A 15,509-nucleotide genomic window follows, 5' to 3' on the forward strand; every position below is an offset into this window, starting at 1 on the left:
AGCAGGGACCCCAACCACTGGCTCATAAGCAACATGTTTGCTCAGGTGGCTATTTTTAAATTTCTAGCTTGAAGACAAGTTTTGGAAGGACAGAGACACAGTTTTACTCCAAGCAGAACATCCTGAAGGCCAGCAGTCCACATGGGGCTACCAAATAGCCAATCACAGTACTTATTTGGCAACCCAAAAGAACTTTTTTCATGCTTATGTGGCTCACCAACACTTTTTACATCTGAGTGTGGCTCACGAGTGGAAAAAGGTTGGGGATGCCTGGTGTAGAGAGTAATATTCTGAGACAATTTGCAGTTGGTCTTCATTTTATATTATTTGTAGTTTTTAGTTATTTCAATTTTTGTTCAGCAGCTATCTGGTTGCTAGGGTCCAACTTACCTTAGCAGCCAGGGAGTGGTTTGAACTGATAGGGACAGGAGAGGACCTAAGTTGAAAAATAAGTTATAAAAAGTAACAATAAAATTGGAGCATCGCATAGCAATAGTTTTTGGCTGCTGGGGTCAGAGACCCATTTGAAAGCTGCAAATAATTAAATAGCTTAATATAATGAAGACTAATTAAAAAGTTGCTGAGAATTGTCCATTCTATAACATACTAAAAGTTAACTTAAAGGTGAACCACCCCTTTAATCTCCACACTGGTAATGTTACTCACAAAAAGGTCAGCTGCATATCCAGAACCATTAAACAACAAGTTACAATAATGCTAGTATTTAGCACTGGGAAACTTGTTTCTACTATAGAAATACATTAGAATACTAGCATGCTTTTTAAAATATTTCATAAGTCTGAAGCTTATTCAATTTCCATTTCATGCAAACATTCCATATAGCAGGTGTCATTTGCAAGTTATATCACTTTTTATTACCCTGCACTTTAAAGTCATCCTGTCCCTCACCATCTCTTCAAGAATGAAATATAAACTAAACAGTGCTTATTGCTATAGCAGTGGGCCACATCTCTATAGTTATTAGGCCTTTACACTGTTTTTAATAATGGCTCATCTGTAGCTTTTAGCCAAATTTGATTATGACATTGCAGTTTTTTTTCCTTTTGAAAACTTTCCATGGTAACAAAGCAAATGACTTACCAAAACATTGGGAATGTGAATGGGTTCTACAGCAAAGAATTTTTCATAGCGAACAACAGTTTCAAAATATTCTAATGTTACAGAGGTATGATTGTATGAGCTCACACCAGAAGTCACCAGCTACAAAACAAAAAAAAGTCATGTTGTTTTGTAATACATTGTAGTAATTTAAGTAATTATTGCATTCCAGTAACATGGCTGCATGCATGTAGAAGACTTGTTACACAGCCGACTATGTTAGGTTTTTAACATTGTTTTCCTATATGAAAACATCACTTCTTAGGTTCTACATAAAATACTCACTGTCCTCATCAGGTCCTGTAAGACACTGGCTTTAGCAACATCACCACAGAAATGAGCCCCGTGGGATGCTGGGATTGCCTCACCCAACATATACAGCAATCTGATAGCAACCTCAACTTCCATAAAGGGAGCAGTTTGCCAGTTTCTAGGAAAAAAGCAAAAATAATTGTCTCATTTTGAGCTTAAATAAAAGCAAATGTAACATATTATTAATACATCTACCAAAACCATCTTTTATGAAACAGCCATTAAAGAAATACTAACATACATCTGTACCAACAGAGGTCTTTCTGAGGATGCCTTTCTGTCCCTGCATAAAGGTGACCATACACAGGCAGATTTCACCTGCTGGTTCGGGTCCTTCAGACCAATTCAGCAGCTAATATGCCGTGTATGGGCCTAGCTGACCAACATCTGGCCAGATCTCAATTGGGCAAGTTTGACTTTCCGACAGATTGGTCCAATGAGCTGATGCGGTCCTCAGTCTGACGGCGCCTGCCATTTTAATTTGATCATTTGGCCCAAATAAACGAATTAGCCCAGTATTGTCCACTTTAGGTGTGCATATCAGGAGAAGATCCACTCGTTTGGTGACCTTGTCAAACAAGCAGATCAGAATGTGTATGGCCATCTTTACTAATGGTGGCCATACATGTAACAATTAAGATCTTTCCCGCGACCATTGTCAGGCATTGATTAGTCAGGCATTTTGAGGTGTAATAAAAAAAAAATTCTCTAGGAAATTGAGTCTTACTAATGATTTTTAATAAACTTTTATTATCCTTTATATCCCTTCCCCAATATAGCAATTAATCCACTGCTAAAACAGAAATTAGTTCAGGCCAAGGGGGCCCCCAATACCATCTGAGCCAACTGGCAGTTACAGGGTCTGCACCCTTTAGTTACACTCCTGATATGGATTAGTAACTGATCTTCTGGACTGGCTCAATAGATGTAATTAATAAATCTCATCAGTGTCCAAAATACCAACTGCTACAAATCTCTTGATCCACTATTTAATGATGTTTTATACTATATAATAAGAGGCATTCAACTCATTAAATGATCAAGTGTATTTGCTGCTAGATCAAACTATTATTAGAATATTAGTTACTTTGTTTAACTATTCATTTGTCATTTTTATACTACAGGCATGGGATAATTTATCATGAAAATCCGTTTTCCAGAAAGATCCAAGTTTAAGTAAGGCCATCTCCCACAGTCTCCACTTTTATAAAATAATTCTAAATTTTAAATTCCTGTAATAATTAAACAGTGCCTTGTACTTGATCCCAGCTAAAATATAATTAATCCTTATTAAAGGCAAAACATTCCGTACTGAGTTTATTTAATGATTAACTCTTTACCTGCCAAGCACGTAGGTACGGTATAGGACCCGTTATCCAGAATGCTCGGGACCAAGGGTATTCCGGATAAGGGGTCTTTCCGTAATTTGGATCTCCATACCTTAAGTCTGCTAAAAAAATCAATAAAACATTAATTAAACCCAATAGGATTGTTTTGCCTCCAATAAGGATTAATTATATCTTAGTTGGGATTAAGTACAAGGTACTGTTTTATTATTACAGAGCAAAAAGGAATCAGTTTTAAAATTCTGAATTATTTGATTAAAATGGAGTCTATGGGAGACGGGCTTTCCGTAATTCGGAGCTTTCTGGATAACGGGTTTCCGGATAAGGGGTCCGTTACCTGTACTAAGTTCTTGTAGTAAATGCTTTCCCTCTGCACTGGTGGCTTTTGCTGGTGGTGCAAAGAGTCAGATGTGCCCTCAACTCCCTAGGCAACCAGCCAAGGGGGCTTCCAACGCGATTGTCGCAGGACACTACTTTTATCTGCAGTCACAATTGCCCACGTGTCTGCCGTTAGTACTTCCTCCTTCAGCCCCCCAGCACCCAACCCATGCATTTCTTGCCTGTGATCATCAGTGCTGGAAAGGACCCTCTGCTTTTTTTACCCATATACACACATTTACAAACACGCAATACACCTTTACTAATGGTAACTTTTTTTTCTACTTTTGTACATATTTACATAGTCACATACACATATGTATGCGAGTGTAAACATTTTTAGGCAGTTTTCATATTTACCCATTTTGGATTTGTCTGAATGTGTAATTTTCAAAAATATATGGTTTCCACCTTGGCGTTCATATTTAGGATGTTTTATCTTGGTACCTAATGGTATGTGGGTGATAAGATGCTGCAAAATAGAAGCTTTGATGTGATTTTTGGAAATTTTATCAAAATCACCAATTCTAAGGAAGCTCTGTGGCTTGGTACATTACAGGAAAAAAAAGATGTGTATCCATTTTGGATTCGGGGGAATGTGTACTTTCCAAAAATATCTGGCTTTCTGGGGTGAGTGTACTTTTTTGAAGCTTTATCTCACATAAAATGATTTAAATGTGTTGATTTGCAAGAGCTGAAATGACAGAAATGAGAGATCATATGAAGTTATCTTCACCTTGGGGCCCGGCCCTAAATGCCACATAATTAGGCAACATATGCACATTGGGCATTTAGGATGTTTTGTCTTGTTATCTAATGCTATATGGGAGATAAGATGCTGCTAAGAGAAAGCTTTAGAGATACTGACACCAGAAATTAAACCTTTTTTTACATCTATCATAACATTGTCTTTGCATGACCTTCATTTTTGCCATAAAAGTATTTCCTGATGCTTTTATATTACCTGTCTGATCTCCCATGTTCCCCCTTTAAAGGGGCTGCCATATTTGTCCAGCATGAGGCCATTAGCATTAGAAGCTATAACTGACAGGCTGAGAAGTGACAGTTTTAGGAACTTCAAGTACCAATTATTTACAAAAGCAAATCTCTCAGCGAAAATCAATCAACATGACCTATAGTCGTTATTTAGTGTCAGTATCACTTTAAGGTGATATTCAGAAAGGTCATAAAAATCACAAGTTTAGTAAAGTTTTGCGGCTTGGTACTTTGGAGTAGAAAGACACGTATCCATTTTGGAGTCAGGGGAATGTGTACTTTCCAAAAGTATATGGTTTTCTGGGGGTGAACTTTTTTGTAGCTTTATCCCACATAAAATTATGTAAATGTTGATTCTGCAGGAGCTAAAATGACAGAAATGATAGAGCATATGGAGTATTTTCGTTTTGGGGCTCTTCCATGTCACATACTTAAGTATATGCACATTGGGCATCAAACTGTTCAGTGGACCCCTAGCGTTCATATTTAGGGTATTTCATCTGGTTATCTTATGACCTGTAGGAGATAATATGCACTAAATTGGAAGCCTTTAAGCGATTTTTCAAAATTTCACAAATTTAAAAAAAAAAACAAAAACAAAAAAAGTCTCCCCAACCAAAAGCCTCTAAAGTGAAAGAGCATAAAATGTTAAAAATAAATATGCATATTTACTCACTGTAGTGTATTATTAAAAACTCTACGAACAGAGGTCAACAGTAACTCAGGTGAGACCTGAGCCAAACGGTCCAGTAATAATTTAAGCTGTTTTCTATATTCTACAAACATTGCCTCATCTTCACCCTATAAAAAAACAAAAGAAGAACATTTTATTTAAGACAAAAATCATGTTTTCCTTTAACCTACTTATTTCTCCAACTATATTCACTGCTAGTGAGCCTTCACCTTTTGGGGAAAGACTTATTTGACTCTTTCGTTACTGTAACTATTTCAACCAGACTTTACATAAGGCGCTTGCAACTTCTATTCTAAGTAGACTCTATGAGAAACTTCACCTTTAAATATGCCTATAATATGCCTATGTCCAGCATTTTTATAGCAAAAATGGTGCACACAAAAGAATTTTGTAGTAAAAACACATAATCTTATACTTACTCTGACGCACCCAATGTACAAGATTTTTAAAATGTACATGAGAGTATGTTTTTACACATAGGCCAAAGAAAATTAGAGGAAACATTGGGGAAGGCGGCATTTTAAGCAAATTTGTTGCGGTAGTGCAGATTAACCGCAAGCGACAAATCTCCCTGTGTGCCAGTACCCTAATAGTTACCTCATAAGGGCAACTATAGCAGCTATGACTGATGTGAACAAACCCAAACCGACAATTAAGGCATTTTATATATAAAAACTTATGACCATTTATTTCACTGGCAATTTATAGAAAAATAAAGTGTATGTAAATTCCATTTATTCAAACTTATAACATGTATATTTAACTGTTATGTAGTTACTTTTTTAAACAGCTTATCACCCTCATGTTCTCTAAGCAAAATTATATTAGCATTGCAGATAACTACCAGTAATCAAACACAGACTTACCTCATTTTCAAAGTTATATTCATCATCATAAGTTAGCTTCTTCATAACTGCCAGCATAACTGCCTAAAGTAAATAATGCATTACATAAACGTGGATCATTAAATACAATGTGTAAAAATTCCTCATCATATTCTTACATTAAATTGGGTTATAAGAAGTCAATTAGTCATAACCCAAATTATGGGTCAATATTAAATTTACTTGGTAAAGAAACATGCAATATGCAAGAACTTTATAAGCATATAAATTGGAAGTATCCTTCTTTCTGCTTGCAGCGACAGAAGAGTGTTTTTCTGACATCTACAGCTTCTCCAGAAAAAAGGCGCTTGCGAGGGGACATAATTACTCTGTACAAGTACATTAGAGGGGATTATAGGCAGATAGGGGGTGGTCTTATTTCCAATAAAAAGGATCAGCACACCAGAGGCCAGATTACAGGAACGGAACCTTCATTTGAAGCAAGGTAACTGGTTTTTCACAGTGAGGTTGGGGAATGCGCTTCCTAGTGATGTTGTAATGGCAGATAATGTTAATGCCTATAAGAGGGGCCTGGATGAGTTCTTGAACAAGCATAGTATCCAAGGCTATTGTGATACTAAAATCTACAGTTAGTATATATGTTGGTATATATGGTTTATGCATGAAAGGTTGGGTGTGCTGGGTTCACTTGGAAGGGTTGAACTTAATGGACTCTGGTCTATTTGTTATGTTTGCCATTTATGGACCAATCCATTACCTAGAATAAATAATGCTGGGGTAAAAGATAAATACAGTGGAGCTGAATAAGACTTTCCAATAAATATTTTTGACTGCTCAAAAGAGTTTTCATTAAAAATGAGAAAAATATACATTTTTTAATTTCTCTAGGAATTAGAAAATTTACAGTACATTTTTATTTGGTCTAAAAGTTAGCAGCAACTCCGACCCCTAGCCAGATTTAAAAGTGTGCCTCGCCATTGAAGAAATGCTAAAATAATATACATTGTAAAAAGAGCAACTGAAATCCCTTACCTCCACATTAGCCTTCTGTTGATTTGAAAGCATGGCAAGCTGTAATAAAAACAGATTTTTGATAAACTGAACATTAATTTTAGAATTCTAAAAACTTAAAAAATACAAGTAAGCAATAAAATATAATATTGTAGATAATTATAGAAAAATTGTCAATAAATTATATTAATCTAATATCTGTACAGAGGTGTTAAAAGCAAAACATTTTGACAGCTCAACAAATTCAGTGATTCCAATGAAAAATACAGCCCATTGCAATGCATTAGAAATCTATTGGCAACAGTCTGTGACTATGAAACAGCACACATATTGCAGCTCAATGGGGACTAACATACATTTTTTATTAGAGAACTCGAGAATTGAACTCGAAAATTAAAGAAACAAAAAGGCCCATATCTCAAAATACCAGTGCATTCATTTCACTAAAAGTTAATTCTTTACCTTTAAAGCAGGTTTGCATTATAAAATGCTTCAAGCCAGTCTCTTTTGCAGTCTTTTGTTCAAACCATTGCCTGGCTGGTAGGATCCAATTTAGCAACCAGGCAGTGGTTTGAATGAGACATAGATGCTGAAACTCCAAACTGGAGACCCAATTTCACAAAAATCAAAATATAAAAAAACAAAATAATAGTAATAATTGCAGAGTCTATATACACACACACATATAGCCAGTTTTACTGCAGTTAGGAAAGTACAACAAATGCAATTCTCCGAAGCCTGCCAAATATACACATACACAAACATTAATACCATTAGCCATAAATAGCAAATGAATGAAGGGGATTTGCCTATGTCCATTTACCTGTTTCAAGATATGTAAATACTCATAGCAAAACCCAATTATATTAGATGAAATATCATCGTCTTCATGAACTAGCAACTGCAGCATTAGAGGCACTTTCGATTCAATGGACTGCAGAGTATCTTGGGCACTCTTCATGTCTCCAGTTTTAACCAGTTTACTCCAACTAATAATGAGTGACTGGCCCATGCCATTGACAAGCTTTGAAAACCTGGCCAGGAAATCCACATCTTCCTCCTAAAAGTCAAAATACACAAGTAGGTTATTAACAGCAGGCACAATGGCCAAGATGGTTTCATAATAATACTGAAAAATAAAAAGTTACACTGAAATATCTGGATTCTAAAATGTTACCTTAAAGGTGAAAAATCAAAGTTAAAAAAAACTACCACTGGTTGGCAAGATCAATTACGGTTTCATAATCCAAAGACTGAAGTAGATGCAATCTGCTACAGGCTGGATAAATGTTACGCTGTCAAGAACACTTAAGCACGCCCTTACCCGATTAATGCTGAAGAAGCCAGCTGACTGTAATACTTGGCATAAAGATTCTACTAATTTTGTTTTATCTATTGGATCCATTCCCTTATTTACAATTTCATACAAGCAGTCACATGCTTCCTCCCGCAGAACTTCCACTGACAAGTGACCTAGCAGCATATTTATGAATCTGAAAAAAACAAAAGGTAATGGTATGAAACAGTCTTAGGCTCATCCAAACACAATAATGTAAATCGCCTATGGGAAACATATGCAATGCTTCTTTTTACCCCTGAAGTTGCCTCATGAGAAAACTTTGCCTGACTTTTTTTTTTTTTTGCAAATGAAGTTGCTTGGGCACCCATCCAGCAAGGAATTTAGGGTGGTTGATGCTCTCTCAATTATTAAGCAATACAAATTATTAAAATTTGGACAAAGAATGGCTAGGAACAAAAATAGCAGAGTCATATAAAAGTGTAAGTTTAAAACTCCCAAATAACTAATTGGCGTCACAACTGTCCTACTTACATGAGTGCTTCCACCAAAATCCTATTATTCTAATACCCACCGACCTTGGCATCAAAAGAGGGCCTAGGTAATTTCCCATATCACTTAAAGGAGAAGCAAAGGCAAAGTCACTTGGGAGTGCCAAAATGTTAGGCACCCCCAAGTGACTTTAATCGCTTACCTTGTACCCCGGGCTGGTGCCCCTGTTAGGAGAAAACAGCACCAGCCTGGGGTACCGGTAGCGCATCACTTCCTACTCGCGCTGCTGCTTTCTGGGATAGGCGCATGCGCAGCGAACCAGGAAGGAGGAAGCGCTGGCAGCTACCCCGGGTGGTGCTGTTCCCTCTGAACAGGGGCACCAGCTCGGGGTAAAAGGTAGGCTATTGAAGTCACTTGGGGGTGCCTAACATTTTGGCACCCCCAAGTGACTTTGACTTTCCTTCTCCTTTATACGCTTTCTTTTTACATTGTTGACTTCATATAGGGAATGGCATCTCAAAGCAAACAGGGCAAAGCGTTACATGAATCTCATCCCCCTGTCCTCTTAATTTACTATCTGCCCCACTTACAACATCATCAGGGTTTTATATTTTGCCCCAGCAAGGTAATATATTGGAGATATTTTGGAACATTCCTACCCAGAGGCTTCCCAAATATGTATGCATGAAACTATTCTATACTGTTTTTAATGTTTTGGCCAAATACTGACACCTTCTGTGGCACCTTCAGGTGGAATCCAAACAGAATCCAAACCCTTAATTTGTACAAACTTTATTTTTTTGATAAATACATAATGTATATGGACAAAATGATTCCAGGATTCCATTTCTTGTAATTTTATGTCAAAATGTTTTTATGCTTTGGAATGAGGTTTCCTATCCCATCTGCTTTTTAAAACAATCAGTTAATAAAGCTATATGACTGATACAACTCACTGCAAAGACAGGGAATTGGAATTTCCTTTCTTCTCCACTTATGTTCAATTATCTTTGAGGAATGAGGTACCAGATAAGCCAAGTCATAAGCTCCCAGCATAAACAATAAGAACATATTGTTTATTGTATCTTTAACAGAGTAATTTTGAACTGTAGTAAAATTTGCTAAAAAAACGTAATAGTTAACTTTTTATGATACCGGAAATACAATAAACATTACGAATGTGAAGTGTGAATTTTACCTGTCATTAGCAATCAAGGTTAAATCTATCCAAGAGACATAAGCTCCGATTACTTCAAGGCACTGGCATGTCAATTCAGAATTACTGTGCTGGTAAGTTTGCAGGATTTGATACCAGGATTCGACGAGATTTGGAATACACTGTTCTCTCATTGTATCTTTCAGTAGTGTATTTCGGCGGGCTTCCTAAAAACAAATGCTGAAATTCTTACAAACGTATCATAAAAATGCACTGAGATCAAATCGTGTCTGCAGAATTATCTATAAGAAATATACTGTAAAAGTTGCTTACCTCTGCTGTGTGAATTACATCCCGATCTACTACTTCTGCATCAATTGCCATTAGGATTCTAAGGTACAGGTCCACACCTCGAGGATTAATGCCTACCACGGACAAAATATCAAAGAAGAACTTGGGCCACTTTGTGACATACTCCGTTACAAACACCAAGGCAAACACTTGGGCCGCTTTATTCCGGATAAACGTTTTCTCTGACTGTGCATTAAGCATCTGCATAAAAAGAACAGAAGTCATTTTATTTTTTTATTTTGTGTCTCAGACTGACCTTAACAATACCGGTATTTTGTTTAAATAACACACAGAAATCTGTACACTTGGTTACATTTAAGGTTATTAGTTAGTAAGTCTACTTGTGTACAGTTTATGAAAGAAATCTCTGTAAATCTAAAAAACTGTTTTTTACGTTTCTGCTTCTCTCTTGCCTGACAAGTAAAGTTTATTTGGCTGCTAGGGTTGGTGATCATAGAAAACACATTAGAATTCCAAAGCTGGTGTTGCAATGTCTATAAATAACAAAAGTTATTTTAAGGTAAAAATCACTTTCAGTTTTATCCATTTAGACTGCCCCACTATCTATAGACCATCTCATCTGGATGTAAGAACCCAACTAAAAGGGGGGTGGGGGGGGGGTTGAAACGTTTACAAATATTTCTGTACTTACCTGAGACTGAAGCCATGACATAAGAGTTTCCCTAATGAGCTGCTGTTGCAAAGCAGTTAATTCAGAATATCTGTATAAAAAGAGGATATTAATTACACTACAATTATAAAGATAGTAGTAGAAAGTGCATACCTAATTCTTATTAATGTTATATTGGTAGCTACACTAACTGTTTTTGTTTTAAAGTGCAGGAATATAACATTATAAGAGGGTCTCACACTTCATTTCCTAAAGTAACTCGTAATTCATAAGGAAGGGCCACAGCTGACACTGCCATAATTCCTTAACCTATAAGGGCACACAAAGGGAAACATATTACACTGTTTTTCCCACCCACACAAATTACAGCAGATGATTCATTTATTTCAAAGCACTGTAACGGCACAGAGTATCAACTTTGGCTGGGCCACTGTAGGAAATGTATCTTTTGGCTTGAGCCTTTGGTAGCTTGTTTTTTTTTTGCAGTAGACCTGATCAAGTATTTTACTCCCCAAACTCTTCAAAGTCTAAAGTATCTGGCAGCAGATTTTCAGGAATTTGAAAAAGTGGTTTCCATACCTACCATATAGGTAAACATGGTCTGCACCCATAAAGGTACCACGCCAAGGCATGGACCCACGGGTGCCTATATAGCAAATTGCTTCCACCCAGAAACTGCTCTCGCTTAATTGGCCAACCACCATCTCTACAGCAAAACAAACATAACATCTCCCTATGTACTTTGAGATTTCTCAAATGGTCATCATTGCCACAAATATGGCCTGATTTATATGGGGAGACAATTCATTCAAAGACAGATTTGCCAAGTGCCCCCAAAACCAATTTAAATGGGGTTAAATTGAAAAAAACAGAAGACTTGGACAGATAGGCTTAAAAAGCCTTCATCCAATAGGAATTCGGACTTCTCTCTACAGACAGAATTTTTTCCTGTGCACTTTCTTTTTTTTGGATACATCTGTTAAAACAGAAGGGGTAATCCGTTTGTACAGATTATTTGCATGTTTGGTTTATTATATAGGAGGGAGATCCTAAGGGTTTTCACTTGGTGTTTTTAGCTAGGTGAAGCCTCATGCCTCTGCTCCCACATCTCTACCATGTCCCTCACCCACCCAAGTGGCTGCAGAGGTTCCCAGCTTCCCCTTGATACTTTGCTCATTTCTCCCCACAGAAGGCACCTTGTTGTTGTGAGCTTTGAGGCATTACACTGCAACACTGTTTATATACATGAAAAGAGGGCAACAGCAGCTTAATGAAGCAGTGATCTTGTGTGTATATTTTTCCTCCCACCCATCTGGAATAATTTTCTGGAGAAAACACTGGAATTTTTAAATGTTTGCGAATTAATAAAATGAAAAAAAAATGTTACAAAATATGGCTTACTTAAATTTCATTTGGTGTTCCAAGACCTGAAAACAGAAGAACTTCACATGATCATCACTGAAACAAAAAAAAAAGAGAAAAAAAATAATTAAACAATGATTTTTGGGTGGTTAAAATCACGATAATTTGTGATGTTCAAAAATGTCACGAAAATTATTTTATCGGTCATACGAAAATATCGTGGCTGCGTTCCGAAATTTTCAAATTCAGGTGTTCGTAAAGGCCGTGAAAACCTTTCTGGCTTTGAAACCTTCAAAGTATGATCTTGGAAGCCTTCCATAGGACTCAATGGAGAGGAGAGGAGAGAGAGAGGCTAATCTGTCAGAAACTACTGTAGGTGAAATAGCATTTTAAACTAGAAAGAGAAGTTTGAGAACAAACTTCATGTTGGGTTGAAAAAACGTGAAATCACTGAATGAAATCTGTTTGGCTGTTGTTTTCTAACCTTGGACCACAGTTTTTAATGAATGGCAGCAATTGAAATTTCCCCATTGAAAGTCAATGAGTGACATCCGATTGGCGGGTGGTGGCTCCGTCCACTTTTTCTGACCTGGAACTGCAGTTACCCAGTGACTAACTCTGCAAAGTTTAGGGACCCTAGGATTAATAGTTATAGAATGGCGGCAGTTTAAATTTAAACCAATAAAAGTCAATAGGTAAATTGTAATTGGTGGTTGGTGGGTGTGCCCACTTTTTATAACCTTGAGTCGAAGTCACTCAGTGACAAACAGTGGGCACCCTGGCCCACTTTTCTAAACTTGGAACATAGTTACCCAGTGACAAACTGTGCAAAGTTTGGGGACCCTGACATTAAACATGTGAGAAGCAGTTAGAATTTCCCCACTGAAAACAATGAAAAAAATGTGATTGGCTTTTGGCGTCCGCCCCTTTTTCTAACCTTGAGTACACAGTCACCCAGTGACTGACTGTGCAAAGTTTTGGAACCCTGGCTTCAAACCAATAAAATTCAACAAAATCTGATTGGCTGTTGGTGGCTCCGCCCACTTAAAAAAAAAAAAAAAACACTGCAGCCCCCTAGTGACCAACTGTGAATGGTTTGGGGGCCCTGGTGTTAATACTGTGAGAATGGCAGCAGGTTGAATTTACCCATTAAAAGTCAATGGGTAAAATCTGATTGGCTCTTGGTGGCTGCGCCCACTTGTAAAAAACCCCCCCCCCCAAAAAAAACCCTTGAATACGAAGTTACCAAGTGACTGACAGTGCAGAGTTTGGGAACGCTGGCATCAAACCAATAAAATTCAATAGGTAAAATCTGACTGGCTGTTTGTGGCTCCGCCCACTTTTCTGCAGCTCCCTAATGACCAACTGTGAAAACTTTGGGGACCCCGTCGTTATTACTGTGAGAATGGCAGCAGGTTGGATTTGCGCCAAGTCAATAGGCTGTTCACAGCTCCGCCCACTTTTCGGCATCCAACAATCATAATATTTTCATTCAAGCTGACCCCAAGACTATGTGATTCAAGTTTGGGGGGTATAGTCTCAAAGCTGTAAGATTGGCAGAAGTTTCAATTTCCCCATAAAAGTCGACGGGTGAAGTTTGATTGGCTGTTTTTGGCCTCTCCCACTTTGGGGTCATCCAACAAATGTAGCCATTTCATTCGGGGTGACCCCATTATTATGTTATTCAAGTTTGGGGGGTGTAGTTTCAAAGCTGTAAGCGTGGCAGCAGTTTGAAAATCTTCCCTGTCAAAGTCAATGGGAAAATTGACTTAGAAAAGCACAAGCAACCTGCTCCGCTTTAGGGTCAAGAAGTGTGGAGAATTTGGGTTTTGTACCCCTAGAACTGTAGGAGGAGTAGCGATTAGAAAATGAGTGGGGGGAGGGGAGCACGAAGAACAGTATGTTGGATTTTTCAACCCAACATGAACCAGAAGAGACTTATAATGGTAAATCTAAGTCAACTGGAATTACATCTTGAAAATGTTTCACTGCTCATCCAAGCTGCATTGGTAAATCACAATTTTCAAGACTACTTAGGAAGATTTACAACTACTAGAATATACCAAGATCAGTGCAGTTCCACTGGCGGCCTGAAGCCCCCCTCTGTGTGGCCTCCCATCTGTCTAGCTGCTGTGACTGCTTACCTTTGTGTAAACTTTAAATGGTATCAGTACTGGTTCACACCTCAGACCCATGTATTGTTTAAACATGTAATCTCCTGTACTGATCTCACCTTTAAGACCCTGTATTGTTCACCCCCAGCATTGTTCACACCTCAGGCTCAGAATGTAAGCGTCCACATTGTTTACCTGTTCACACCTCAGACTGTAGGAGCAGAGGGAGAGCATAGGACAGGAACAGCATCTGCTATCCACAGAAGAGGAGGTGGTGTGGGTTAAAAAGGGGGAGTGGTAATAACTGGCTTCCATTGTTGACCCTCCACCATGTAGGCCAGAAAAATTCCAGCCCTCGGTACCATAGAAGTTGAACAACACTGGCCTAGATGAATGAAAACCTTCATAAAACAAAGCTATTGATTTTAATACTTGTGACCGCAACCAGTGGCTTGCATGCAACATGTTTCTCACCAACCCTTTTGATGTTGATCCCAGTGGCCTCAAAGCAGGTGCTCATTTTTGAATATCCGACATGGAAACAAGTTTGGGAGGCATAAAGACCACTGCTAAAGTGCTAAGCCTTACACGTTTCGTACCTAGGGGCACTTAATCATAGGCTATGATTAAATACCCCTAGGTACGAAACGCGTAAGGCTTCTGTCTGATGTTTTATGGATTAAATAAACTATGAACTTTTTATGAATACTACTAGCTGCTCCTTTTGACTTTTTGATGCATTGTGGATACCAGAAGTGCCTGCCTGCTCTTTTTTCCAATGTAATCCAGCTATGCAGCCCTACCATAGAGAAATTCCTTGAATTTAAAAAAAAAAAAAAAAAAAAAAAAAGTTCCTAGGTTGTGCCCAGTAAGGGCTATGATTGGTTATTTGGTAAACTAATGTGGACTGACAGACTACAGGAGGCTCTGTTTAGCACTTTAGCAGTGGTCTTTATGCCTCCAAAACTTGCTTCCATGTCAGAAATTCAAAAATGAGCACCTGCTTTAAGGCCACTGGGATCAACATCAAAAGGGTTGGTGAGCAACGAAGTGCCAGAAGTGCCTGCCTGCTGTTTTTTCCTATGTATTCCTGTATGGCTCCCTTAAGCTGGAGGTCTGGGGCATGAGCACCTGGACCCACCTGATTTGGGGGTAAGATACTACTTGTACACGACTAGTGCTATTCCTGTGATAACAATGTGCATTTAGTATTGTCTGCTTAGCTGGATGCCTGTTGCTCTCCGACTGCTTAGGGCTCTGGCACACGGGGGAGATTAGTCGCCCGCGAACAGGGAGTTTTATCGCGGGCGACTAATCTCCCCCGTGTGCCAGAGCCCTTAGAAGATTTTGCATTACAACATCATTTATTTTAATCTAGTTTAAGGCAATTTGGGAATAACAAAGC

At 38.1% G+C, this 15,509-nt stretch overlaps 1 protein-coding gene across 1 annotated transcript in view; it reads right to left on the reverse strand.

Annotated features, from left to right (window-relative positions):
- Positions 1-15,509, reverse strand: part of xpot (exportin, tRNA) — a 31,428-nt gene that overhangs the window by 9,898 nt on the left and 6,021 nt on the right. Inside the window, 11 exon segments of the mRNA NM_001142243.1 lie at positions 1,102-1,221; positions 1,405-1,549; positions 4,828-4,952; positions 5,712-5,774; positions 6,723-6,761; positions 7,525-7,761; positions 8,026-8,194; positions 9,689-9,873; positions 9,980-10,198; positions 10,650-10,719; positions 12,030-12,086. Coding sequence (NP_001135715.1) covers positions 1,102-1,221; positions 1,405-1,549; positions 4,828-4,952; positions 5,712-5,774; positions 6,723-6,761; positions 7,525-7,761; positions 8,026-8,194; positions 9,689-9,873; positions 9,980-10,198; positions 10,650-10,719; positions 12,030-12,086 — 1,429 coding nt within the window.

Source organism: Xenopus tropicalis, chromosome 3 (genome assembly GCF_000004195.4).
Source record: "Xenopus tropicalis strain Nigerian chromosome 3, UCB_Xtro_10.0, whole genome shotgun sequence".
Classification (NCBI taxonomy): Eukaryota; Metazoa; Chordata; class Amphibia; order Anura; family Pipidae; genus Xenopus; species Xenopus tropicalis.